The sequence below is a fragment of the Pempheris klunzingeri genome, chromosome 9 (assembly GCF_042242105.1).
Source record: "Pempheris klunzingeri isolate RE-2024b chromosome 9, fPemKlu1.hap1, whole genome shotgun sequence".
Classification (NCBI taxonomy): Eukaryota; Metazoa; Chordata; class Actinopteri; order Acropomatiformes; family Pempheridae; genus Pempheris; species Pempheris klunzingeri.
Window position 1 is genome coordinate 24934359 of NC_092020.1, and position 27318 is coordinate 24961676.

General features: G+C 42.7%; 2 protein-coding genes across 2 annotated transcripts in view; one reads left to right on the forward strand and one right to left on the reverse strand.

Moving 5' to 3' along the window:
- The window catches only part of slit3 (slit homolog 3 (Drosophila)), a 235551-nt gene extending 225425 nt beyond the window's left edge, over positions 1-10126 (forward strand). Inside the window, exons 34-38 of the mRNA XM_070836538.1 lie at positions 7509-7663; positions 8234-8394; positions 8644-8801; positions 9554-9759; positions 9865-10126. Coding sequence (XP_070692639.1) covers positions 7509-7663; positions 8234-8394; positions 8644-8801; positions 9554-9759; positions 9865-10118 — 934 coding nt within the window. The 3' untranslated portion in view covers positions 10119-10126. The remainder of the gene's footprint in view (positions 1-7508; positions 7664-8233; positions 8395-8643; positions 8802-9553; positions 9760-9864) is intronic.
- Positions 10127-16492: 6366 nt separating this feature from the next.
- Positions 16493-17720, reverse strand: LOC139207236 (trace amine-associated receptor 13c-like). The gene is made up of 2 exons (XM_070836895.1): positions 17548-17720; positions 16493-17303 (listed from the first exon to the last, which is right to left on the reverse strand). The coding sequence occupies exons 1-2, from the start codon at positions 17718-17720 to the stop codon at positions 16493-16495; spliced, it is 984 nt and encodes a 327-aa protein (XP_070692996.1).
- Between the last annotated feature and the right edge of the window lie 9598 nt (positions 17721-27318).

Sequence of the window (27318 nt, forward strand, 5' to 3'; positions counted from 1 at the left end):
GGAGGCGTTAAACTGTTAATGGAACGGACATGAACAGCAGACGGCCATGTGGTTCTGTTTACACCACATTTGGTGTCAGCATACATGAGCGTGTTCACACGTTTGTCGCCACATATGGTCCACTCATGCGGTCCTGCTTGGTTATAAGCGGCAGGCGAGTTAGTATGAGACACGTGGATGCTAAATGTAGAATTTGGGCTTCGTTAGGACGGTTTCTTCTTGTTTCTGTGTGTTGAACGCGCTTGTCAGCATCTGCAGGTTTTAGAGCATTTTACATTAACTGCTAGTGTTGCAGTGCGAAGGCAGAACTCAGCAGTGTTGCTAATGAGTTCTTCTAGTTTACCATTGTGCCTCTTATAGCTGCTGCATTCGTGAAAATCAGCATTGCTTCACACTGGTCAGTTTTTAAAAGTTACACCGAGTGCATCTGCCTCTGTCTGCAGAGGTTAGTCAGCACAGTGCAGCGTCGTGTTGGTGAAAGCGAACTATCTGCTCTGTCTTCATTGACCTTTGATAAGCTGATGCATACAAACAGCGTAATTATAATAATAATGTGACACTGTGTTGAACCAATTAGGTGAATTTATTTTACCTTAGTCCCCTCCAGAGGGGCCAGAGGACGGGGTGAGCTGTAGAGCAGGAGCCTCGGAGCTGGTAGACAGCGTGACCTACTCAAGGAGACTTCACGTGGGCGGATGTCTGCCGAGAGGTCGTCTGGGTAGAAAGGCAGGTTTGCCGGCCATAACAACAACTTGCCATCCCGACTTGTTTGCTGTAATTTTTTGCAGTCTGTGTGTTTTCCTGCTCTGTTGTGATATTCTGCGTCCTCACATGAATGAGAATGAGGTTTGTAATCTGGGTGAGTAGACGTGTGGCGGCCACGTATCCCAAATATGACCTCCACCGGAATATGTTCGCAATACGTGACACTCTGAGAAAGGCAAGAAGAGGACAAGGGGAAGGGATGGTTAGACGGGGAAGGAAGGAGCGCATGAAAGAATGGAAATGATGGGGTGAATCAAATTAGGCACTGGCACAGATGGGGAGGGGTGGAGACTGGATGGAAAAGGTTGAGTAGCAGAGAGAAGAGGACAGTCAGAGGGATGAATGGATGCACAGACAGACAGACTGAGCAGTCGAGAGGTAGATATAGATAGAGAGATAGCCAGAAAGACAGATGGATGGACGGATGCTGGGCGGAGGAGTTGTGGGACGACACGATAAAGAGATGCAGAATAGGTTTCTTCCCGCCAGAGGAGAAAACAGGAGGGGGTAAAGCAGATGGATAGAAACAGCTGAAATGAAAGAGCATGAGGCACGGTTGAACAGCAGAATGGGTGAGAGAGGAGCGAGGGATGGCGGAGAGATGGAGTGAAAGAGGGGGAAAAGTAAACCGCAGAGTGAGTCAGGGAATTATCCTTGTCTGGTCGTGTTAACTTGACATGGGCCACGCCTGGGAGGGAGACAGACGGACAGACAGGGTGAGAGAAAAAGTGAGAGAATCAGAGAAAGACAGACAGATGAAGACAGGAGGGGCTAAGAAAGTGTACAGTAGCACGGAAAGGAAAGTTTGAATGAGAGACGTTGAGCTGAAAGACACAAGCAGAGAGAAGGGAGCAGAAAAGGGGGGGGGGGGGGGGACATGAGAAAAATGAAAGATGGCGAGCGAGAGAAAGAAGCTGGGATCCATAGAATCGAATCATGTGTGAGCACAATGCTCGGCATGAAGTAAACACTGCCTCTATGTTATGTTTAGCATTAGTGAGCTGGAAGGAGACGGGGCCCAGCTCCAAGCCCGGGGCTCGTTTCACCACAAGCTTCTATGTATCCCTTTGTATGTGCCATCTTTTGATTGCACGAGTCTGAGCACTGCAAACGGCCTAACTTATCTACCCTCATTTAGAAATACACTGCAAACGGACTCAAACCGCACGGCTAGGCAGGCACAGCGGAGCGTCCTGCCACCGTTCAGCTGATACTGTCCAGAATGGCGTAACTATTTAAGCAGCACAATCTGAGCGCAGCAACTCTGGCACATCCCAAACATGGCGCCGTCCGCACAGCTACTGCGGTTGTACAACTGAGGGCCGGGGACCGCTGCCAGTCCCTGGGATGTTTCTGAGCGATCCCTCTTGTGTAGGAACCAAAGAGCGAAGAAGGGGCATTATGTTCAGGTTCATAAGTAGCGTGAGGCCATCAAGTCACCGTTAAAACATGTAGAAACACATGTAGAAACACACAAACATGCAGAACACCAACATACACCTGTGGATACATGCACACCTGTCAGATGACATCTGGACTGGAGGTACAACCCACAAGGAGACAGAGAAATGGGATTAGAAAAAAGATGGAGAAGAGATGGAAGAATGCAAAAAACAAAAAGACAGATGCAGAGGGAATGATAATGAAAATTAAAAAAAAAAAACATACAAGAGGAGGGGTGACAGAAAGAGAGATAGGAGAAGGTGTACTAGTCCTTCACTGTGCCCTCATTAGCAACAGATGAAAGTGGTAACGCATGCCCAGTGTTAAATGAACATGTGTGTGTGTGTGTGTGTGTAGGAGAGAGCGAGGCCGAGTGTGTTTGTTGCTTATTAATGTGCTGCCCTTTACTAATGCCACGCTAATCCCCCATCGGGTCAAAGAGAGCACATCCACTGTTAGTCATCAGCAAGCAGCGAGCAGAGGGAGGGATGGAGGGATGGACGGGTGCACGGAAAGGAGGAGAGGATGATATAAGACGAGGCGGAGGCAGGCGTGCAGATGGATGAGTGGACAGAGAGGAGACGGGGGAGCAGACGGGAGTAGGGTGAGGAGGGATGATGATGGATGGCTGGACAGAGGAAGTGACACAGAGAGGGAGGCGTGAGAGCAGGTAAAGCAGGTAAACAGTGAAGAGAAAGCAGTGATGATACCAGTTTTATAGAGGATCCTTACTAATGTGTCACCAGGAAAACTTTCTGGCCACGTCCACGCAGGGTTTGAGTGGGTGGGAAGCCAGTGAGGGATAGAAAAGAAAAGGTCCTAACCAACGAGGGTGTGATCCCGGTAAGTCGAGATGCCTGTGCTGGGGGGGTTTGGGTTCTGAGGGATGTCTTGAACCCCCACATGCCCTCAAAGGAGGCAAAGTTTACACTCATTTAAAGTTTAAAGTGCAAACGGGTGTCGTTTCAGAAGGAAGCTGTGAACGAGCCAAAAGGGAAATTACATTAGAGTTATAAAGACATTTTTTTTTTATTTTGCAGGGCTGCTATATTGGTTTTCTTAACGTCATACAGGTTTTCCTTTTAATGTTGTGTATCGCCACACTCCATAGACACCAACTAATGAACTCAGTCTCTCCTGGTGCTTGTCAAAAGAGATGTAGCTGCGATATGTACATTCGTTCGCACTTAATCATAATCTTAGAACTTTTACATGCACTTTCTGTTTAGTTACAGGTCTCATAAGCTGATTTTACTCCCAGGTTTAGAGTGAGTGAGTGTCTGACCTGAATCTGGCTCTCAGAAAAACCACGTGGCTGTGGTTAAAACTAACAGACGATCCTTGAACATTACGGGGTTTAAAACGCTCGGAGGCAATTCAAACATTCTAATACTGAAACCTTATAGTTCCTGAAAAAACTCCACATCAAAACGCCACGAATCCTCTCCTGAGAAGTACAAATCTCATCTGAACTGGCCGGTCGGGGTTTAATGAAAGCTGGAAAAAAAAAAAAAATGACGGAAAGAAAACAGTGAAGGAGCTCGCCGTTCAGCAGCTGCCGTCTCAGCAATGACTAATTGAGGTTACCACGGCAATATGGGACTGGGATGCTTGTCTGCTGAATATCATTTTAATCAGATTGGACCACTGAACACACACACACACACACACACACACTTGGTCGCATACACACGCATTCACGTACAAAGTGAACATGCAGTCCTCACACACTGCACACATACAAACACACATTTGCATAAGTGAAAGTATATATTAACAAAAACATGCACGTTCATAAACACTCGAGGTTCACTGTCAAATACACACACACACACACACGAACCGCGAATGTGGTTTAGAAACATTGTAAGTAAATAATAACGGTGCATAATTAGATTTAACAGTGTAAGTGGATCTGTGCTGTTCTTTCTAATCCAAATATATATGTTTTTTTCAGTAGATATAGTCAACGACCTCTAATTACTTCTGGGTTTGGATTTGATTCTGTTATATTTTCTTTTTTTTGAAGTTTTGGTTTTTAGGAAGTCCTCTTTTCATACAGTTTATTTGTGTGTTTGTGCTCCTTTCGGGGTGTATTTGATTGTGCACTGACAGGAAATTGACGTCCCTCGTGGGTTTGGGCGAACACAATGAGGGTAAAAGAGAGAGGCAGCTGAAATCTGCTTCGGCTTCATGTTTGTTTTTATTGAATTCCATAATGGGCTGCTTTTGCTAACACACAGACTTCAAAGAACCTGAAACACACACTTACATATGCACTCGTGTACACACACACATATACACACACACACACACACACAGGCAAAGATATGTATTGATCAGATCTTGACTCCTCCTGCAGCATTCACAAAGATACGGAATAAAAATAAGTAAATATGGGATTGATACAGTTAATGTTTGTATGTAGAATCACTCACAGACACATTAAAAGTCAGGTTCTGGAAAACGTCCACTTGTCCAAACACTGATGAAGCCTGATGTTGGCGCACACACACACTCACACAGACACACACACACACACACACACTTGCCTGCAGGTCTGGCATCTGCTTTGACATGGAAGCACTGACCATTAATCATTTACTGCCACCCGATGGAGCTTGGACGTCACAGCAGGTTCACAGCTCGGTGTGTGTGTGTGTGTGTGTGTGTGAGAGAGAGAGAGGTTCAAACCTGCGTAAAGAATCAGTTTGAGAGCGTCTTCAGCTGTCTGAGCGGCACGTTTGATTTAAATGTCCGGGCGCTCTCTGCACAAATCTTAATCTTAAAAAAGGGGGGATGAGGAGCCTCTGGAACGAAAGCGGAGAAGCCTCAGAAGAGTAAAAGGAGCAGAAACGACTGCTTGAGAGGGAGAGAAAGGAGGGCAGAGAAGAGGTAGAGGTAGAGGAGGAGAAGAGACGACACCAGGAGAGATCAGGGAGAAAAAAAGTGGATGAGGGAGGAGAAAGACAGGAAAGAGGAGAAAAAGCAAAGCGAAGAAGAGGGTGGTGCCACACAGAGCTAATCTTTCAGCCGAGCAGACCACCATTTTGCCTGGTTGCAGCCGGCCTGTTTGCGACCATTATTAAATTACATGGCTCCTAATGGAAACCATGTATGTGTCTGCGTTGGGTCTACAGTGAAGTGGGGGCTCTTACTGCACAAACCACCAGCTGGATGCTGAACCAGATTGATGTCCAGAAGAAGAAGAAGTTTGGGGTTTTCTTTGTTATTGTTAAATGCATAAATCTAACCTGCCAACACTTGAATCCAAATATGCATTTTCAGTTCATACAGTAACTTTTATCTGAGATTTATTTCTGTATTGCAAGTCAAATATGGAAATTAGGTCAATAAATCACTTTTCTGTTCCTCTGGAGGGGGAACATGGGAGAGTTCTCTACATACAGCAGCAGCAAAGACAAGATAAACAGCAAGTCAAACTCAGTTCAGGGGCCACAAGTGGGCCGGACCAGTAAAATCACAGCATAATAACCTATAATAAATAACAACAACTCCTAATTTTTCCCTTTTTTTAGTGCAAAACAGTACAAATGAACTATCTTTTTACAAAATATTATTGAACAACCTGAAATTTTTAAAGAAAAATACAATATTCTGCCTCAGTTTATCATTTACACAACTTACAGGTCACAGTGTGTCTACAAAGGCACAAAACATTTAGCAGATCTAGAAATTATTTCAAATTTACATTCATTTCCACTCCTGTGTAGTAATCTTGACCACCTGGACTGACACACCATCCCGCGGGGCCGGATTGGACCCTGTGGTGGGCCGGTTTTGGCCCGCGGGCCGTATGTTTGACACCCCTTGGTGTAGTTTGTGGTTAAAGGCAGGAGCTCAGGTGCATTGTGGGACAAATGCAAACAGGATAATTCAAAATAAATTAATAATAATGTTCTAATTCTTTGTCAAACCTATCAATGTTTTCATATTCAGCTCCTCCTCTTCCCTCTTTCTTTCTTCTCCATCCTCCTTTTACTTCTTCACCATCACAGTCTTTTTCTCCATCTCTTCTTCTAATCATCATTATCTTCCTCCCCTTCTGTTACTGCGTCTCCTCCTCCGTTCCCTGTCTTCCTCCTCTTTCGGATGGTCAGCGTTCTCCAGGAGAGTCGCTCTGGCCCGCCTCCAGAACTCACATCCCTGCTCCATTGGCCGCTAATGTAACATCACTGTAACGTGAACGCTCTATAAACAGCTGTCAGTCAGAGCTGACCGGAGGCTCTTCAGCTTGTTAGCCGATGAGCAGCAGCAGACAAAGGGACGTACTGTCCTGATGTTCGAGCCGTGGGAGTCTGACGCAGACCACCAACGGAAAGAGTGGCTTCACTTGTTCTTTTGTGTTTTTCATGTTCTGCTTGTCGTCTCCGGGTTCAGGGAGGGAAGAACTCGGGTGAACGGAGGCACAGTCGACTTTACCCGCCCCGCCATCTACCTCTGCTTCCCTCTCTCTCTCTCTCTCTCTCTCTCTCTCTCTCTCTCTCTCTCTCTCTCTCTCTCTCTCTCTCTCTTTCGGCTTTGCCAAACCACTGTCTCTATAGCTGTCTGTCTCCCCTCCAGCAAAAACCGTTTAGTGGGGGAATCTCAGACACACACTTTCTCACACAAACACACAGTCTTTCCTCCCGGGGTCAGACATGGTGCACAAGGTCGTGGTCCTGGGTCAGTGCCGGCTCCTCTTCAGGGGAAACGTTTATCTCCTTAATGAAATTTAAAAAATTAGCGCTCTAGAGAGAAAGAGAGAGAGAGAGAGAGACTCTTTCTTAAACACAAAGCTCTAAACCAGTTGAGTCTGGCCGTTAAATTGTGTAAATCCAGTCTCGCCCCGAGGCTCCAGCCCATCAGAATAAACAAGCCCGTGTGATGCGAGGGGGGTCCCGTTGTGGGCCTCAACCCCCACGTTAGGAAACCATGGCCCAGATCAAGGGCGTTTTAATCTCTTCCAAAAGAACACTGCATTGAGGATGTAATCAGTCTGTTTTATGTCTGAGAATAACATTTCAACAAAGATTTCCCTAATTTCTTTTTCATTTAGTTTGGTCGATTTGCAAACACAACAAAACAAAAAAGGGGGAAAAAAATGTTTGACTTGAAAATGTTTGGAGTCTGTTTTGTGTCTAGCGTTTCCAATTTGCTCTATCATGTTTTTTCCTCCCTAATTCTCCTGTCTGGTGGAGAATTCAGCAGTAATTTATCATAATAGGAACCATACTGAAAATCTGTCCTTCCTTTTGTGTGTGTGTGTGTGTGTGTGTGTGTGTGTGTGTGTGTTGCAGCGTGGAGTCGGTGAATGACGGGCTTTTCCACACAGTTGAGCTTTTGATTCAGAACCGTTCCCTGAGCCTGGTGGTGGATAACGGTGCCCCCAAGAGCCTCGGCAAGCTAGCGCGTCAGCCCTCCGTCGACCACAACACCCAACTGTACATAGGAGGTACGCACAAACACACACACACACTCACACACACACACACACACTCACACACACACATTTATACACACAGATGTTCCTTTTTTTCTGCCCTTTGCTGCCTTTTTGTGGTTGTGATCGCATGTTTGCCATGTAGGGGCACATACAAGTACAGTCACCCACAACATGCAAACACACACACACACACACACACACACACACACACACACATCCCAGCAAGGGATGTGGTGAGGAGATGGAGAGCTGTTTTTCCTCAAGTTTTCCTCAAAAAAGGGGGCAAGAGAACAGTCAGCCCTTTTTCTCACGTCCTAGAAAGAAGCATAATGTTATTGTGCAATAGTGAGAGCTGTGATGACATATTCTGGTGTTTTATTGTAAGAATCAACCAGTAATGGAACTAGAGATGAGTGACGTGTGTTAATCAAGCGTTCCTGCTTTCACTTTGCTTGTTTTGTTCTCTCTTTCTTTTATTTTCCTCCAATTTCCCCCCTTTTTCTCAACTCCCACGTTTCTTCCCTCTCCTCCTTCTTTTCCCATAACTTCCCGCCTCGCTCTCCCCCTCCTGTTTCCCAGGCGTACCCTCTCAGGTGGTGGCCTCAGGTCTGCGACCCGGCCCCGAACGCCCGCCGCAGGCTTTCAACGGCTGCATCCACAACGTCCGAATCAACGGGGAGCCTCAAGACCTGAGTTACCGAGCCGCAGGAGGAGCGCGACCACAGGGGGTCGAGGGCAAGGTGATTACATGGGAGGATTCATTTTTGGCTAAAAGCTGCATTACACATGACATTTTCATAATGTAACAGAGGAAAACATTTTGATTTAAGACTTTCAGGTCAGATTTCAGCAGACCCACACTGGGAGCAGCTGTAGAGGAGAGCAGATGTTGTCTCTCGGTTTGGGAGCTATATTTAAACTGGACCTCCAGTGTTGATGGAGGCTCAGCTTCCCCTGACACCGTTTCCTCCCCTTTCTTCTGTCCCCAGGGTGACGCCATTCTTGCGGGGTGTCACTCCTGCAGTGTGTGCGCTCAGGGTGCCTGCAGGGAGGGAGGAGAGACGGGGGTAACGTGCGATTGTCCTCCGGGACGCAGCGGCGCCCTGTGCGACCAGGCGACGGCACCGAACCCCTGTGAGAACAGCAGGTGAGCTGAGACTGGACAGGAATGTGTGGATGCAGACAGAAAGTCATATGCACGAACGATATGTGTCAACAGTCCACACAAAGAGGTTAATGAAGGTTTCTATTGATTCATCACCAACTTTGTGTTGCTCTTTAACACAGTGGCGCTTCAGCAGCTATTAGAAGCTGATCCAGTATAAATCTTCTCAAACACTTATCTTTATAATATCTTTGTCTTTTGGACTGTTGATCAGACAAAAAGAAGACATTTTTGGGGCATTTTCCTCGATTTCCTCGACATTTTATAGACAAAACAATTAGTTTTTGACACCTTTATCCCATAAAAAGATGCAGAAACGTCAAATTAGTAACATTTAAATAAATCATACTGATGAGGAAAAGCCGACCAAAACTTTTCACAGAGAAGCACAGTTTCTCTCATCAGCACAAATGAATCTAAGATCTGTCTTCAAGGTCCCATATTATACTTTTGTAATGTCTTTTCAGCACTGATGTGTGTCCCTGGTGGGTCTACAGACTATTAGAAAAGACCGTCCTCTCTCTGTGAATGTCTCTCTCACTGAAAATCTCCTGAATCTCCCAATGTTTTTTTCCTCGTGTGACACAAACATGTCAAAGGCGAGAGCGAAGCATTCAGTTCTTCTAAAACGTTCAGAGAGAGACTGGCAGCAGAATATGGGACCTTTAAAGCAAATGCTAGTAAAAACACACCTCCTCTAACCTGTCTGCTCCCCCTCCATCATCTTACCCCAGGTGTGTTCACGGCGTGTGCGTGCCGAAGGGTCAGTCCTACAGCTGCAGGTGCGGTGAAGGCTACCAGGGTCAGTACTGTGACCGACGGCAGGAGCCTCCAGCCTGCAAGGGGCAGCGCTGCGGACACGGGGAGTGTCGTGTGACCGAGGGGGGAGAGCCCGTCTGCCACTGCCAGCCGCGGTACACCGGACCTGCCTGTGACACAGGTACAGTGGAGGCCAGCGGAGGAATCAGGACGAAGCTGCATCAAGATCTGACAAATATCAGCACGTGTGATGTGTGTTTTCTGTCTTTTGTCCGTTAATCTGCAGAGCTCACGTGTCAGGGGGAGATGGTGAGGGAGCAGCTGAAGCGCCACCACCCGATGAGAACGTGCACGTCCACCAGTAAGATCCCCCGCATGGATTGCCCCCGATCCTGCCAGGCAGCAGCACCCCCGGGCGTTTGCTGTGGCGTCACCAAGAGCAGGAGGAGGAAGGCGGTGTTCCGCTGCACCGACGGCACCTCGTACTCCGAGGAGATGGAAACTGCTCTGGAGTGCGGCTGCTCCAAGTGCCCGTTGTAACAGCACCGCAGTTTGTTAGTTTGTTTCGCAACACCCACCGCTGCCATTTTGTGAATTCTACACGTCAATGAGGCTGTCGCTCTGAGATTCTTCCACCTCGACGAGCACCACCATTCTGTGATTCGGTTTTTTGTTTTTTTTTTTTACACATTCAGTTTGACCGCCGCCAATTTGCTGCCAAGAGAAACCGCGGAAGAAAAAAAAAAATGGGACATGTGTGTGTGTTTTTTGACAGAGAGAAAATATATTGTAAGATATAAGTGAGAAAAAACATAGAACTTATTTTTATTATGGATTTTTCTTTTCTAAAAGAAGATAAAAGGACTGATGAGTTGTTTTTTTTTAATATGTTGATTATATATTGTGTTACATAGTATGAAAAGTTATTTTGTACCTTGTAAGGAGAAAAAATACACAGCAAAATAGATTAACATTCCTTAAAAGTATATGAATTTATATGTATGTATAAATCTATATAAATATATACCCTAACCCAATGAATTTTATATTTTCCAAGTGTATTTGCATGATGTTAATGTGAGTGCTGACGTGTGGGAGGCTTCGGACACTGAGGGAGGAGGGCTGAGAGAGAAAAGCTCCCCTGATGAGTCTTTTGTTGGCCTCTCTCTCGGAGGAAAAAGGGAACTGTATGTGCCTAGCTAACCTGCTTCACTATATAATGGACTTCATCCTCACATGTGAGTTCTTTGAGAAAACATAAAAAGACTCTTTCCACGGAGGTGATTTAACAGTTTGTTCTAATATTGTGTTGTGTCAGACTTGGAGCCGCGTGGAGGTTTAACATGAAAATCTAAAAGATATCGTCAGTCCTTTTAAGGATTAAACATTAGGAATTCCTTTTCAGATCATCAGGAGAGAAATCGTGAACTCTGAAATAAAGATACAGATAGAGAAGCAGCCATTTTGAATCAAACCACCAAACCAAGTTTTTTCTTTTTCTGTTTGAAACAATAAGTGAAAGATGGAGTCGGTGATTCTAATCCAACACTTCTGCTCACATCCAGAGTTCATACGCAAACCTGGTTTTGTAATTGGAAACAAAGCAAACAAAGACTATTACTCCAGCATCTGCGGTGCACGTTCATGCTCGTGCACAGGGCAGAGGGAAGAGGAGAGGAAATGTGAGGGGGGGAAACAGTAAATCTAAATAACAATCTTCCAGAATCGACGACTCCACCTTTAACGCGGTGTTTCGCTGCCCCCTGTGGTTGAACGTTCCAGGTGCTGAGGTGCACTCCTACATCACTGAGACGTTAAACCACTGGAGCGAAAAACAGCTGGTGTCCGCCGCTCTGTAATTTAATTAATGGGAAGCCATTTTGAATGAAGCCATTATGCCAAAGTCGTCTGTGTTTGCCTTAACGGATAGAAATGATCGATCCAAACTGTTGATTTACACAAGCTCAAGTGCCTCGCTGTGCTTATTTTGAAATCTGAAAAATGTTGCCGCGATTTTGGCTGCTACTGAATGTTTGATCACAAGTGTCACGTGGCGCCCGTCTCCATGACAACACAATCAAAACTCTATGGTGGCCTTCTTTATTAGTTCCCAAAATGGAAATGACGCTTACATTAGACACACGTGTTAATGTAATAATCAGGTTGTGTGAAGCCTTAATCCCGAACAATCTTTCCTCTCAGTGTGAATTATTTGTGGTAGAAAGCGTTTCTTCACAGCTTCATGCTGAATGTGAAATTGCAGCGTCAGCAGGAAGCCATTTTTCTTTTTTTTTTTTCCATCTTTAATGTTTGATGCATTCAGCGTGTTAAATCGTGACGTTATACAATCCAGGTGTGATGTTCTTTAAGGTGCATACGGAATAACAAATGTGTCCACGGAGCATGAAAATGTTCACTTTTAAGTTTCTGGTAAAAAAAAAAAGAAAAAGTTATTGAGCGCTCCAGTCTGATCGCAGCGAACCTCCTCACTGCCGACTCCACGCAGTCATTTGGACCGAGGTGCCACAACACTTTGCATAGATGACTAACACCATTAAAACTATAACACAAGACTTTAATGTAACTACTACTGTATTGTTTACTTTATACGATGTTGCTTTGTTTACAGCAGGTGCAGAATATTGTCACACTTCTTCTTCTTCTACGGTTAATTTGCAGCTCGACTGTTGTGGGTTTGAGACATATCAGTATTATCCTTCTCTGTCCGTGTCGCTGTTCCACACCTCCACTTCTTCCTGCCTTTTCCCTTCCCCGTCCTGCTTTTCTCTGTGTCTTTGTCCAAGATGTCTCCTCCCTTCCTTTTCCCCTGAGCGTTCATGTTCCTCCCTCCTTCCCTCCCTCCCTCCCTCCTTCTCTCCCTCCCTCCCTCCTTCTCTCCCTCCCTCTCTGAGCTGATCCTCCAGGATTAGCTCTTCATTGTGACCAGAATCAAACACCCTTAGTTATTAGTTACTGGCAATAAAAACAGTGACAGTAAAGTCAGTAATTTCCATTTTCCAGGTCAAAGGTTAAAAACAACATGAATATGTGAGTGATGATAATTGATACTTATGTTGAATGTTAAAATTAAACTACCATTGAAACTATTCTAATCTCCCATGTCTGACTTCTTGAGAAATTAATCCTCATTTGTGCAACTAACTCAACCTCATTTGTCCCTGCAGAGCTCCCATATGCAGGTGTGATGCAGCCATGTTTTTTTTTTGTCAGTTTTACCCAAATATTTGAGTAAAATATGTCCAGTATGTGATATTCTGACACTTTTTCTCATTTTACTGCGTGATGCACCTTCAAAGCATCCTGCAACAAATATTAAGTGAAGTTTTGACTAGTTTTTTCCATTTGATACTTTTCATCAAGTCATTTCTACCCACATTTTAAAGATTGTTCACATTAAAATAGATTTAGCCTATAATCTTTTAACCATTTTCTATTTTCAGTTATTATAGTGGACAAATGTGCTTTACTCTGTGCTGAGATAATTATTTAAAGAAATGCCCTTAAATGTAGGAAACCAAGGAATAAAAATGTATGTAAATTTATTCTAAAATTGTCTTCTCATTTTGCAAATTTGCATAATGCATAGATGACAACAGCAGGGACAAAATCTCCTTTATACTAATAATGTTATATTTTATGTGATTACAGGAACATTTACAGTTCAGTGGGTGTAAAACTTTTTCAACATTTAAAAAAATGACCCATTTGAAGATGCATTGTGTTGGATTTCAGAGGATCCGTTGGCAAAAATGGAAAATAAAAGTAGTCCTCATCAGTTTAGAATGAGCCCTTTATATCTGCTGATGGAGCAGGTCCTCTCCCACATAGTCTGCCATGTTGTGCCGCCATGTTTGTGCTGTAGCCCAGAAAGGACAAACAGGGCCTTTTGTGGTCTTAAGATGAAGCGGCAGCTTGAATTTGGAAGACAAAGAAGAATAAGACTGAAGAAGAGAAGGAATACCAGATTGTGTTGTTAGAAATGTGTTCCTCCTCGGCCTCCGTAGCTTCTCCTGCATGCTGAGGGGTCTTCAGGTGGCTATAATCTGCAACATCACTGCACATTGCACCTCTTATATGTATTTGGTGCACTTTGAATGAGCCCTGTGGTGCCCCGAACGATTCCCTCACTAGCCAGAATCAGCCACATAACTGTCATGTCTTATTCTGTTATCGCAGCAGTGTCTCCTCAGATGAGTTCACCAGCCCGTCCTTGTGGTCGAACATGATGCTGCAGTCAAAGGGCAGCCAGCTGAAGGAGGCACTCTTTGATTATCAATCAGATTCTGCCCTCGTTGTGCTGCTGGGAAACCGAGAACCTGAAGAAGCCTGTCACACTCTGAGCTCTTAACAAACACCAGAAAGTTTACAGTGAACCCGCAGAGAGAGCTCGTAAGAGTTCTGCAGCAGTGGGACTAGTTCTGAGACGGATGATTCACTTCACCACCACGTGTGAGTCGCAGACTTCCTCTCTGTCTCTGATTTGTTTGCTGCAACCTGTTGTCCTCTTTGTTGTGTGTCGTCCACAGACGTGAGTCATTTCCAGTTCCTCTGGTTTTGTGTTCAGTCACCTGTTGACTGTGTGAATCAGCCTGTGCAGGACTGTGGGTCTGCTGCAGAGAGAGGTTCCTTCTTTGTCATTTATCTTTTTAATTATCATAAATTAGACTAGAGCAGGACATGTCAGGCCTTGTAGGCTCCTTATTATGCTCATAAGAGTGTGTTTGATACATGCATTGCTATTTGTTTAGTGCTTATGTGTTCCTGTATCGTGAAGAAAATATGAGACGTGTGTGCAGTAACTCATATATGATATCTGCATTGTTACTAACTTTTTTTTTATGTTGAATTTGGTAACTTTGGTAAAACGTCACATTATCCTCCTTTTTATTCTTTACTAATGTTGCCGGTCTTTCTAACTTCTCAACACTCTGCTGCTAAAATGAACACATTTAACCGGGCCCTTGTTAAAGAGCAGAAGGCCCCAGTCTGGCCCTCGTGCTGATAGTCTGGATCCTCCTACAGTTTGTGCAGCAGTGAAGTAACATGTGTGCAAAGAAAGGACTTTATATGATTCTGCCTTTTAAAACCCAACAAACGGAACCAATAGCAAGGTTTTAATTTGTACTATAGATACTTACATAGACATTACTGTCATACCTCACTGTGTTTTATCTTATTTTCTCTATATATATAGTTCTTTATGTCTTTATTTCATATATACACTACTCACAAAAAGTCAGGGATATTCAGCTTTCAGGTGAAATTTCAGGATGAACCTAAAATGCATTCTAACCTTTCCAGGTGAACTTAATGTGACCTTCTCTAAACCTTTGAATGCACATGTCCAACTGTTCAGTGTCTCAGTACTTTCTGCACCAGCTGCTGTTCTCTAACAAGAAGCTTAACAGCAACATTCACAACAGGTTTGATCCATGAATCCACCAATACATTTCCTGCTTCAGTTAGAATTGGTATTTAAACAGTCCTCCTCATCCTGCTGTTCACATTCTGACATCATGAGACCAAGACGACACCTAACAGTTGATCAGCAGCACCTCAACACTGGAGGCTTCAAACAGGAAGTCCTCAGACGGAGGTGTTCACTGAGCTTAGAGGGTCACAGAGTGTCATCAGGAGGTTGGAACAGTGATACAGAGACTGGAAGAGTCACAGAAAGGAGAGGAGTGGACGTCCTTTGGCCACATCCCAATTTATTGAGGCACTGAAATTTTTTGTTGTGGTATACCCACCACTGTTGGTAGATTTTCTTCAAATACATTGTTTAAGATGAAGAAATCACCAGTGCATGCTTCTACTTAAATGCCCTACTTTCATGATATAATATCACTGTAGCATTCACTTTTTACATTTTCCATATATTTCACCTGAAAGTTGAATATCCCTAACTTTTTGTGAGTAGTGTATGTGTTTCTGTAGCAGAGCTTCCAGCCAAACATCTTGAATCTTGAACATATACTATACAGCTATGTAAATCTAAACTGGTGCTGATGTTAAATGATCAAACCGTCCCACCAGAAGATGGCAGCAACGTGTAGTCAGAGAGGAGATCTGAGCTGCCGTCGGTGTGTTCGAGGCCTTTTGTGGGCTCCTCAACACTTTCATAACATTTTGTATGTTTAATATCAACATTAACTGATATTAAACATACAAAGATTTATTTTTTTTTGACATTGACAAACTGTCTTGAGGATCATTTAATTATACAGAGAGAGACCCTAAAACTACAGAAGGATAACTGTAATCAGCAGCTTCAGACCGAGCAGAGTGAGGTGGATTGGTGTGAGATAGAATTAATTAATTCAGGATTCACTGATAACACAAAAAAGTCTCTTGTCTACATTTCCAAAGCTTCGACTTCATATGGTTTAGACGAGAGAGTCGTGTTTTTGTCTTATCAGTTAGTTTACTAGAGTTTAATCAGGTGTTCAGTCGGTTTAATCTCATTCGCTATGAAGATTAACGGGAGGAAAGAACACAATTCTCTTCTCTGCTGCAGAAAATAATGAATGATTCATGACAAAATCTTCAAACTTTAGTAAAAGCTCAGTATCTAATGTGAGCGTGTGCATCTGATGTGTGTGGTGATCTTATCATATATAACAGAGTATTTAATACATGTATGCATTTAACATTATCACACAAACGGCACACAGCAGCATTGCTTAATCTTGGAAGTTCATTTTTCACTCTATGAAAAGTACTTGTGACAAACTAAACTGAACTCCAGGTCCAATTAGCAGCTTTTTCTGGGTTTTCCACCACCTCTCACAGTCTTCAGCATTTTATTTGCCCAAGTAGGAACCGCTGAAAAACCTACTAATTGCACCTTGAGCATTTCTGTATGCTCAGACAGAGAATGAGTCACTGTGTCTCTACAGTATGTTGGTGTCACGGGAGCCGGGCTGCATCACCTGAAGCGTAACAATGAGTCTGATAGCTTTTCTAAACCAGGGGTAGAAAAGGGCGTAAATCACAGGGTTTAGACAGGAGTTGAAGTACATCAGAAAACTCATAAAGGCCTCGGCTGCGGAGCCGATCATTATCTTGCCATCTGTGAGGGAGACGCAGTAATACGGACAGTAACACAGGAGAAACACGGCTACGACAATACCAAGAGTCCTGGCTGCTTTCAGCTCCGACCTCTTAGCAGTTACAGCCTGCGGAGGCCCGAGTGTGACGGCAGCCATGTGGGAGCGCATGGCCCGAGCCTGAGAGACCGCCACCACAAACACTCTCAGATACAGAGCTATGATGATGGAAATGGGAATAATGAAGTTGAAAACAAGATCCAGATCTCCTGAAATATTAACCACACACTCCCCAGAGCAAGAATTATACCTGCCTGGTTGTTTCAGGTGATCATACATAAGAAGAATGCTGACCAAAAAAGCATAGATCCAACACAGTGAAACACAGACTCTGACTCTCTTTAGAGTGACCTTAGTGGGGTACTGCAGAGGGGAGCAAATGGCCACGTAGCGGTCGACTGATATGAACACCATGCTCGCTGCTGAGGCGCTGATGATGATGAAGGGGAGCAAATAATACACGGCACAAGTGACGTCATCCAAGAACCAGCAGGTCTCTGTTAGGATGATTTCACCCGGCATCACCACGAGGCCCACAAGAAAGTCTGACACAGCCAGAGACAGCAGGGCGAGGTTGGTGGTGGTGTGGAGCTGCCTGGAGTGAGAGAATATCATCACTGTGAATGTTAACGGCAACAGTTTGAGTGCCTGAGTGGTAAGAGCATTGATTATGATTAAAGCTGTGATGCATGGAGGCAGCAGATGTGTGCTGCAAGCGTTATTCACACACACAAGTCTTAATCTGATGGTTACATATGACATAACATCCCCAAAGCTACATCTTCCTATAAATGTAACTGCAGCAAGTATATTAGCAATGCTGAGGCGCGTATCTCTGCCTGAAGTGGGAGATGGAGATGATGACCAGCAGGTTGAGAGTTGCAGTGAGCAGAGAGATGAAGGACAGAAAGTAGAAGAGGATGACTCCGGCGTGAGAGCGCGTCGGCTTCCTGCAGGACATGTTGAGGAGTCGTGGAAAGCAGAGTTCAGCTGCCTCCAGGGTCTCCATCATCAGAGAGAGGAAGAGGAGGAGGAGGAGGAGGAGGAGGAGGAGACGCTGCTGAACTTTCCAAACGAAACTCTCATCGTGCAGCTGATTTATCTCCTCATTTCCCACCACACCCCTCTCCTTCGCGTCTTGGACACTATTCGCTCGCTCGTAGCGTCGTGCTCTTCATTGGTGTCTTCATCCCTCTTGGTTTGAAACTCTCTCTCTCTCTCTGGACTCTAAAAGTTTTTGTTGTTTTTATCTTTTATTCTAATGAATACAGGCAGCACACACACAACATGTATGACAATATGGTGAAGAAAAAATAAATGAGCCAATTCAAAAAGACAAAATCAGTATTGATGAGACCTCTTCAGTAATTAGAAATATACATATAACTATCTGTCTAATCCAACTCTTCACTAGAACAATTTTTGTGTTTTGCATCTTTTTGTGAAGAAATCGGCTTTGCAGTGTATTTTTCAGGAAATATAGATTAAACTCAGCTCTTGTTTGAGCTTTAAATAGAAATAAAATAATTGTATTTATCACCTGGGAACAGTTTAAACCCCAAAACATAATGTTCAGAGGCGTAATTTTGAAATAAATGTCAAGTTGCCTTAGCCATTTTTGGGTATTTGCAACATACGGGCAGAAAAAAAAATGCAACTGGTCGTCTCTTCCTCGTTATAGAATTGACATAGTGATCATTAGTGGGTGTTAAACATAGTAAAGCTGAGGGTAATTCTCTGGAAAAACTGATTTCCCTGTTTTCTTTGCAAACGTGCAAACCTTTACTGTGATTGAAGGCTCTAACGTTAGCTAGCGTTAGCCACATTAGCATGTACTGGAATTAGTTTTGGTTACTCTTGGCTGTGCACAGAGTCCTATTTCTTCTATTTCTCTGATCCTGATTGCCACAGACGTTCCTCTCTGATCAGAGTTTCTCATGTTTCTGTTGGTGACCTTGTCTCTTTGTTTGAAACTCTGGATTGTGGCGTTCCCCAAGGTTCAGTCTTCGGTCCTTCTTATGTTTGCCTTGTATATCCTTCCCCTTGGACAGGTAACAAGGAACATTATTCAGCTGTGCCTCTTAAATAACTGCCTAAAAGCTTCTTTTTTTTTTTTTAAATAGATTAGATAATTTTTTTTATACCTTAATGCAGGAAAAGGTTAATATTCAGGCCCCACCTAGTCCTCTCCCTAAACTAATGGATGCCCTTTGGCAATAAAACCCTCCATAAGGAATCTAGATGTCGCTATAGATTCAGTTTGGTCCACTGTGTCTCAAACGGAGATGGAAATATTAATTCCGACCCGTGGTCTCCCTCACTCGTGGACCCCTGAGGCCATACTGATCAGAATGAGGAGACGTCTGTACGAACATTCTTCCATTTCTGCTATAAGTTTAAATGTGGTTAAAAAAACTGTCCAAAGTGCCCACAGATCAAATAATGCTAATTAATGTGTTCTTTTGTCTAATGGTGTAACCCACATGTTCATGAATATCCAAGGATGACCAACTAACTAATTACACTTTTGAGGATGCTGCTTCAAATCCTGTGACAACACTGCAATTACCAATGAGTGAAAAGACTCAGGAAGCCCATATAATTAATAATCTGTGTCTAATAAGTTAGAAACTAACCATCAGTATATTCAATCCAGGTCTGTTTAATCTGTGTAATGTGATAACAAGAGTAATGGAAGTTAATGCAAACTTGAGAATGTTAAAGATTAGGTCATTGTGTGTCATGCCATTTAGGAAGTTATTTGGTAAAGACCTAATGAATATATGTATTGGAAATGAAATATCTTGATTCTGGATACCATGCAGTGTTAGGAATGAAAATGGATTTGGAACATAGTGAATATGAAACAGAAATCTAATTTAGTAAGTCTAAAACTTTTAAGTGATGACACAGGCGTCCCTCTGTCAGAGGAGAACACGCCCCTAAGATGCAGAGGATAAAACCTCTGTCTTCCCTTCTGTCATTGCTTAGCCCTTCTTTTCTGCTTTGCCGTTTTTTTTTTTTTATTTTATTTTATTTTTCCCTTTTTAAGTTTTACTTTGTTACTTATAATCTTTGTGCCTGCTACCTTCAAGTTAAACTTTTGTAGACCGTTCTTCTGAAGTTATAGCTGATCACTATGACTGAAAGTATAACTGAGTTTTCTTAAAGTCCTCTTAAATACCTCCTGAAACACCAGCCAGAACCAAGTACTTTTGATAGCAACCCTCGTTTTTGATAACTCTGAACTGTTGCGTGTGACCAGCGACAACTGAGTTTTGAGGCTGAGGCCAACGTCAGATCCAGACTCAACACCCTGCTTATTAAGAGCTGAACGCCACTGGCTGTCCTGTAGTCCGAACGGACCGACAGACGCCACCGCCAAGAACCAGCACATCCTGATCCACCAGAACCTTCAAGTTCCTGAACCACGGTGCCGAGTGAACTGACCGACATCGCCAAGGCCCTCCAGCCTCCTGTCTCAGCCTCCAGAGAGAGCTCCTCTCTCTCCTCCTCCTCCTGGAAACCTGCCAGGGACGCTGACAGCTGACCCTGCCTGTGTGACTGCGGACCACCGCTGGATGGGCCCACGTGAAGTATAACAGCTGGTGTTAGTTCACAAGTTGGTGTCAGTGTAGCTCTGAGATCTATCTAAATCTGCAGGGAGAGTAGTCAGTGGATCCTCTGTGGTTCTAACTACAACGTTCTTAAGGTCAGACGGGTTCCCCTCGTCCTCCGTCAGTTTCATTTCAATATCACTAATCCAAGGGTTTATCAGCAATGTTAGTCTTCTGTCTTGATTGTTGTCTGTCTAGTGTCATTTCTGTCTCATCCGCCTTTATAGTCATTAGTGTTCTATGTTGATATTTAGCATTTATTAATAAAAAGGTGTATTAACCGGCACTTCACTGCCTGGATATTTCTTCATAACAAGGTCTAAGAGGATCAATGCCACTGAGAACTTACACGTTTAGAACTGAGACTGTTTAATGTTTAATGCTTAATTCTTAAGGTTAAAGACCTGAAGCCATCTGTGCTAAGAAAATAATAAGTTGAATTTCCCGTCCAATGACGGGTGGTGCCCCTATTGATACGAGAGCTTTTAATTAATTAATTAAATGGTAGTATACTTTCCTACATATTTTGGTGCCCTCCTGTGAGGTATATAACTTACTACAGCTGTAACTTCTTCACCTGCTTCAGCAAAACTTCCCTGGATCATTTCCAAGTGATCCAAAATGCCGCTGCTGTTAGACTGTTAGACCAGGTCCTCCAAAAGATCATGAAATGGGATTTTGCTCTCTATTGGCGCCTCGTCAAATACAAATTCAAAATTGCCTACATTAGAGATCTACTTTAGGGTTTGGGTTGGATGCTTTATTTCCTCCATGAGGCAGTTTGTGATGCCTCTAGTCTTAAAAGACGCTGTAGATAAAGTCGCTTACTTTCAGGGCTGCTTGTGTACTGAGGTCAACGGGCTCCAATGGGCTGAACTGTAGTCGAGACCGTATGATTACTTTACTCAAGAAAATATGCTCAAAACATGAGAAAATTGCACGTGTCTTATCAGAAACAGTCTGCTGCGCCTCAGTGTTTTATTACTGTCCACATTATGGTCTGTGTGTTATTCAATAAGTGTCTAAGCTGGGTTTTTTAAATGTCGTTCATATTTATTGTATCGGGCTGAAATCTGAAAATCTCAAAAGCAAAGTGTGTCAAGTCAAACAACTTTTTTTTTGGTCTCTTAAGCAATGACTGCATCATGTGTTTGCTTTGGAGAGCATTTTATTTTCTCAACACCTCTGATTGCGGTGAAACATCAGAGGCTGAGGTGTGAAAATCCACCTTAACCAGAGACGTTCACGGTCATTAAGAGCAGCTAATGACCTGCACACACAGAAGTGCTCAGCGCCTAGAGGCCAATTAAATGTGAGCGATCCTAATGACATGAAGTGTGTGTGCTGTCCACATCCTGGGTTAATGTGAAACCAGTACATTATGGCCAAAAGTACATAGACACCCCTGTCCAGTCCTGCCTATGAAGTGTTTTATGAAGTGTTTGCACTGATATTTAGTCTGTGTTTGTCCTTTTCCTCTTGTGTCTAAGTGTGGAGACACTAAGAGCAACATATTACAGCTTTTCTCAATTGTCCACACACGTTTTCTGAAAGCAGACATTCAAAACGTTATGTCTTCTCAAAATGAAACACTGATGTGCTCAGTGTGAAACACCACTGTGACTAGAAAACAATAGTTTGAGTGCCTCATCAGGAGACTTCTGCCTGAGACACTATGTACATGCAGTGGTTGGTCGTAAAGTGGTTTTGTATTTGTAAAGTTTTTACTCTGAAATATAAAACACAAATAGACTAATATCAGCAAAAATTTTATTTGTTTTCCCAAAATTCATCCCAACAAACACAAAGTGTGTAAAGTGTTTGACGTACAGCGCATACAGCTCAAAATATGACAAATTCATCCTTTAGGGGACGTCAGTCTTTATCTATGTAGCACCAATTCATAACAACCGTTATCTCCAGACACTGTTACAAAAACAGCAGGTCTAGAACAAACTCTTTAATCAGAGAGATCCGCCAGTTCAAGAATTCAAAATTAAGGATTCAAGAAGAAGAAACCTCCGACAGAACCCTGCTCAGAGGCGGACGGACGGACATTTGAGACATTTCACCTGAAGCCACAAAGGTCAGCTTCCTCGGTGGTGCTGGAGGAAAAGTTAGATGGTCCCCAAAGTCAGTAGGATTCATCCTCTGAGCACCATGAATGTCTGTGCAAATGCATTTTATCCAAAAGGTGTTGAGGTATTTCAGTCTGGACCAATACATTAATGATACAATCTGAGCTAGTTGGTAGCAGTTTGCTACCAAAAGATGGCAGCAGTGTCATGAGACTATTGTGCAGAATGCAGCACACACAATTTGATGGTTTAACCAACTGCAACAATTTCTAAAACACGTTTTTAGCATAAATAACAGATCACAATTCACTTATTTTAAATTATGGATAGGTGAAGCAGCGGGGGGGAGGTGGAGGAGGGTAAAATTGCTCAAAGCAGGTTGTGGCATAGAAGCAGAAGTGTTTGCAGGCAGAAGGAGCCTGTTGTTAGACAAAGGACGGTTGTGGTCATCTATGAGTAGATGGTATGTGAGGGAGGAGGATTCACACGCTAAAGAACCAAACCAAACCTATAAAAGAGCCAAATACTCCAACATCACTGAGCAGCCTCTGCAACACAGGTAAATACACTTCTTTATAATCTGTGCTATGAGTTCTGCAAATTTGAGTTACAGTAGATAAACAAATGAACAAATAATGTCTTTTTTTTGCAGAAAGAGCCAATAAGACTTTTAGTCTCTTCAGACTTTTTGCATCTCTTCAGCATCACCGTGTCAGTAAGTATTCACACAGCGCTTTTTATTTAGTGGTTGTGGTGTTTTGTAATATATTTGTGAAGCATTCAAAGCATGTCTGCATGTCTGATTTATTTCTAACCCTAAAAACACTTTTCTTTTTTTTAATTTTGCTGCATTTCTATATTTCATAACTGACTTAATAAGATTCAACCATCCTGTCACTTCCTCTTCCTCACTTTTCTCCATCAGGGAATCATGAGGGTCCAGGTTGTGTGTTTGCTGCTGGTGCTTCTCTCTGCAGCTGTGATCTCCTGGAATTTGAACGACCGTCGTTACCAGAAGTTCATACGGCAGCATATCAATGAGAGGATGAGGGGCAATCAGTGCAGCGAGGTGATGCGAGCAAGAAACATCGCCAAGATCAGCAACAACAAGTGCAAGAGAGTCAATACTTTCATCCGAGCCAACGTCAACGCAGTGACGTCCGTCTGTGTGCGTGACGGGGAGCCATATGGTCGCATGACCAAAAGCCTCCAACGCTTTAACATTGTTGTCTGTAAACTGGTGAAACAGGAAAGAAACAGGCCTCAAAAGTGTCGTTACCGTGGTTACACACTCACCAAGAGGATAATAATCAAATGTGTCCAACACCTTCCTGTGCACTATCACGGAGACATTGGTCGCTGTGACTGAACAGCTGATGGCTACTTCACTCACTTCTTAAATAAAATGCATTTGACAACTTATACTTGTCTGTTTTTAATGTGGCCCAGTGCAATAATCAACATGGAGTAGTTATGGGTAACATTAGAAATGATATCTATTATCTTTCATGTTTGCAGTATGATTGTATTTGATCGAAAGCTCCAGAACGGCTAATAAAGAGACCTTGAAGTGAGATTGTTTGGTCAAGTGCTGTTTGCAAACAGAATAAATAAAAATAATAATCCTGAAGAAGGAACACTACCGCAGGTCATTCCTCCCATCAGCCAGCAGACTCTTTAACAGCAGCATCACTGGCTGAGAAACAGTCCATAGTCACTACATGGTAGCTGATTGGCTGTTTTTCACTTATAATTTCATATACCTCTCCATACTGTACATTTATGTTCATAGTGTAAATATTCATTTATTATCATCACAATATATATTTATTTACTATTGCTTATTTTTCTACTATTGCTTATTTTATTTATTACTGCTTATCTTGCCCCTGCATCTGTTGCTGCTATAATATGTGACTTTCCCCCTATTAGGGGGATCAATGAAGTAAAGTCTAAACATTTTCATTTTATTTTCCTCCCAAAGCCTCTGACTTTGCTAAAGTTTTGACCCCTGGGTGTGAAGTGCAGACTCATCTTAAGCCTTCGTGGTTGTGAAGAAGGAGGTTACAAACAGGAAAACATGCAGCCACTTCTCTGTTAACATCTGTGTTATGTGTTCATTGCATCAGAAATATGATGCAGAATCATTTTCACAGGGTGGCAGATGAGGACGAAATGTTTTGACACCAAAGTTTCTTTTCTGTATATTCGTCCACCACAGCTGTCGATGAATACGCTCATAAACTTTTATTGTTTACTTCATACGATGTTGCTTTGTTTACAGCAGGTGCAGAATATTGTCACTCTTCTTCTTCTACGGTTAATTTGCAGCTCGACTGTTGTGGGTTTGAGACATATCAGTATTATCCTTCTCTGTCCGTGTCGCTGTTCCACACCTCCACTTCTTCCTGCCTTTTCTCTTCCCCGTCCTGCTTTTTTCTTAACTCAACCTCATTTGTCCCTGCAGAGCTCCCATATGCAGGTGTGATGCAGCCATGGTTTATTTTTGTCAGTTTTACCCAAATATTTGAGTAAAATATGTCCAGTATGTGATATTCTGACACTTTTTCTCATTTTACTGCGTGATGCACCTTCAAAGCATCCTGCAACAAATATTAAGTGAAGTTTTGACTAGTTTTTTCCATTTGATACTTTTCATCAAGTCATTTCTACCCACATTTTAAAGATTGTTCACATTAAAATAGATTTAGCCTGTAATCTTTTAACCATTTTCTATTTTCAGTTATTATAGTGGACAAATGTGCTTTACTCTGTGCTGAGATAATTATTTAAAGAAATGCCCTTAAATGTAGGAAACCAAGGAATAAAAATGTATGTAAATTTATTCTAAAATTGTCTTCTCATTTTGCTAATTTGCATAATGCATAGATGACAACAGCAGGGACAAAATCTCCTTTTATACTAATAATGTTATATTTTATGTGATTACAGGAACATTTACAGTTCAGTGGGTGTAAAACTTTTTCAACATTTAAAAAAATGACCCATTTGAAGGTGCATTGTGTTGGATTTCAGAGGATCTGTTGGCAAAAATGGAAAATAAAAGTAGTCCTCATCAGTTTAGAATGAGCCCTTTATATCTGCTCATGGAGCAGGTCCTCTCCCACATAGTCTGCCATGCAAATTTCATGGCAATCCGTCTGATTTGCTTTTGAGACATTTCACCTGAAGCCACAAAGGTCAGCTTCCTCGGTGGTGCTGGAAGAAAAGGTAGATGGTCCCCAAAGTCAGCAGGATTCATCCTCTGAGCACCATGAATGTCTGTGCAAATGCATTTTATCCAAAAGGTGTTGAGGTATTTCAGTCTGGACCAATACATTAATGATACAATCTGAGCTAGTTGGTAGCAGTTTGCTACCAAAAGATGGCAGCAGTGTCATGAGACTATTGTGCAGAATGCAGCATACACAATTTGATGGTTTAACCCTTTCATACATGATTTATGATAACCTCAGTCAGGACTTTTTTTTTGCCAAGTGTTTTTATTCATCTTTAGGCATGAAAAACAAGGTTTGAACTTTATTTTTTTTCAACCCATATTTTATAAAGAAATATTTCTATGTCCACTCAGGTGGACAGCATATATTCTATTAGAAATATGCATTTAACAAACAAATGAATAAAATTATATGATAAAGTATGTTGAAATGTGGTGTGAATTATAAGATAATATCATTTATGCATGCATAACCAAAACACAGAAATATACAGTGCATCCGGAAAGTATTCATACCGCTTACAGCCTTACTCCAAAATGGATTCAATTCTTTTTTTATTCTCAAAATTATACACACAATACCCCATAATGACAAAGTGAAAAATGTTTTTTAGAAAATGTTGCAAATTTATTAAAAATGAAACACTTCACGCCCTTTACTCAATAGTTGAAGCACATTTGGCAGTGATTACAGTCTCCAGTCTTCTTGGGTATGATGCTACAAGCTTGGCACACCTGGATTTGGGGAGTTTCTCCCATTCTTCTTTGCACATCCTCTCAAGCTCAATGAGGTTGGATGGGGAGCGTCGGTGCACAGCTATTTTCAGGTCTTTCCAGAGATGTTCAATGGGGTTCAAGTCCAGGCTCTGGCTGGACCACTCAAGGACTCAGAGACTTGTCCCGAAGCCACTCCTTTGTCATCTTGGCTGTGTGCTTAGGGTCGTGTTCCTGTTGGGAGATGAAGCTTCACCCCAGTCTGAGGTCCAGAGCGCTTTGGAGCAGGTTTTCATCAAGGATCTCTCTGTAATTTGCTGCATTCGTCTTTTCCTCTATCCTGACTAGTCTCCCAGTTCCTGCCGCTGAAAAACATCCCCACAGCATGATGCTGCCACCACCATGCTTCACCATAGGGATGGTATTGGCCAGGTGATGAGCGGTGTCTGGTTTCCTCCAGACGCTTGGCATTCAGGCCAAATAGTCCAATCCTGGTTTCATCAGACCAGAGAATTTTGTTTCTCATGGTCTGAGAGTCCTTTAGGTGCCTATTGGCAAACTCCAAGCGGTCTGTCATGTGCTTTGTACTGAGGAGAGGCTTCCGTCTGGCCACTCTACCATAAAGGCCTGATTGGTGAAGTGCTGCAGAGATGGTTGTTCTTCTGGAAGGTTTCATAGCAAAGGGTGTGAATATTTATGTACATGTGATATTTGAGTGTTTTATTTTTAATACATTTGCAAAATTTTCTAAAAAACATTATTTACTTTGTCATTATGAGGTATTGTGTGTAGAATAGTCAGGAAAAAAATTTTTTTTATCCATTTTGGAATAAGGCTGTAACATAAGAAAATGTGGAAAAAGTGAAGCAGTATGAATAATTTCACTGTAGCTAGTGATGCATGATGTACACTTCAGTGGACGTGTGATTAATCATAATTTCCTCCCAATATAAAATCAATACT

What these genes read in the sequence shown, in the direction of transcription:
- LOC139207236 (XM_070836895.1), bottom strand. Translation starts at nt 17,720, where the DNA reads ATGATGGAGACCCTGGAGGCAGCTGAACTCTGCTTTCCACGACTCCTC. An exon ending in ATCTCCATCTCCCACTTCAG is followed by an intron (nt 17,304 to 17,547) that starts GCAGAGATACGC and finishes CTCTCACTCCAG; the next exon opens with GCAGCTCCACACCACCACCA.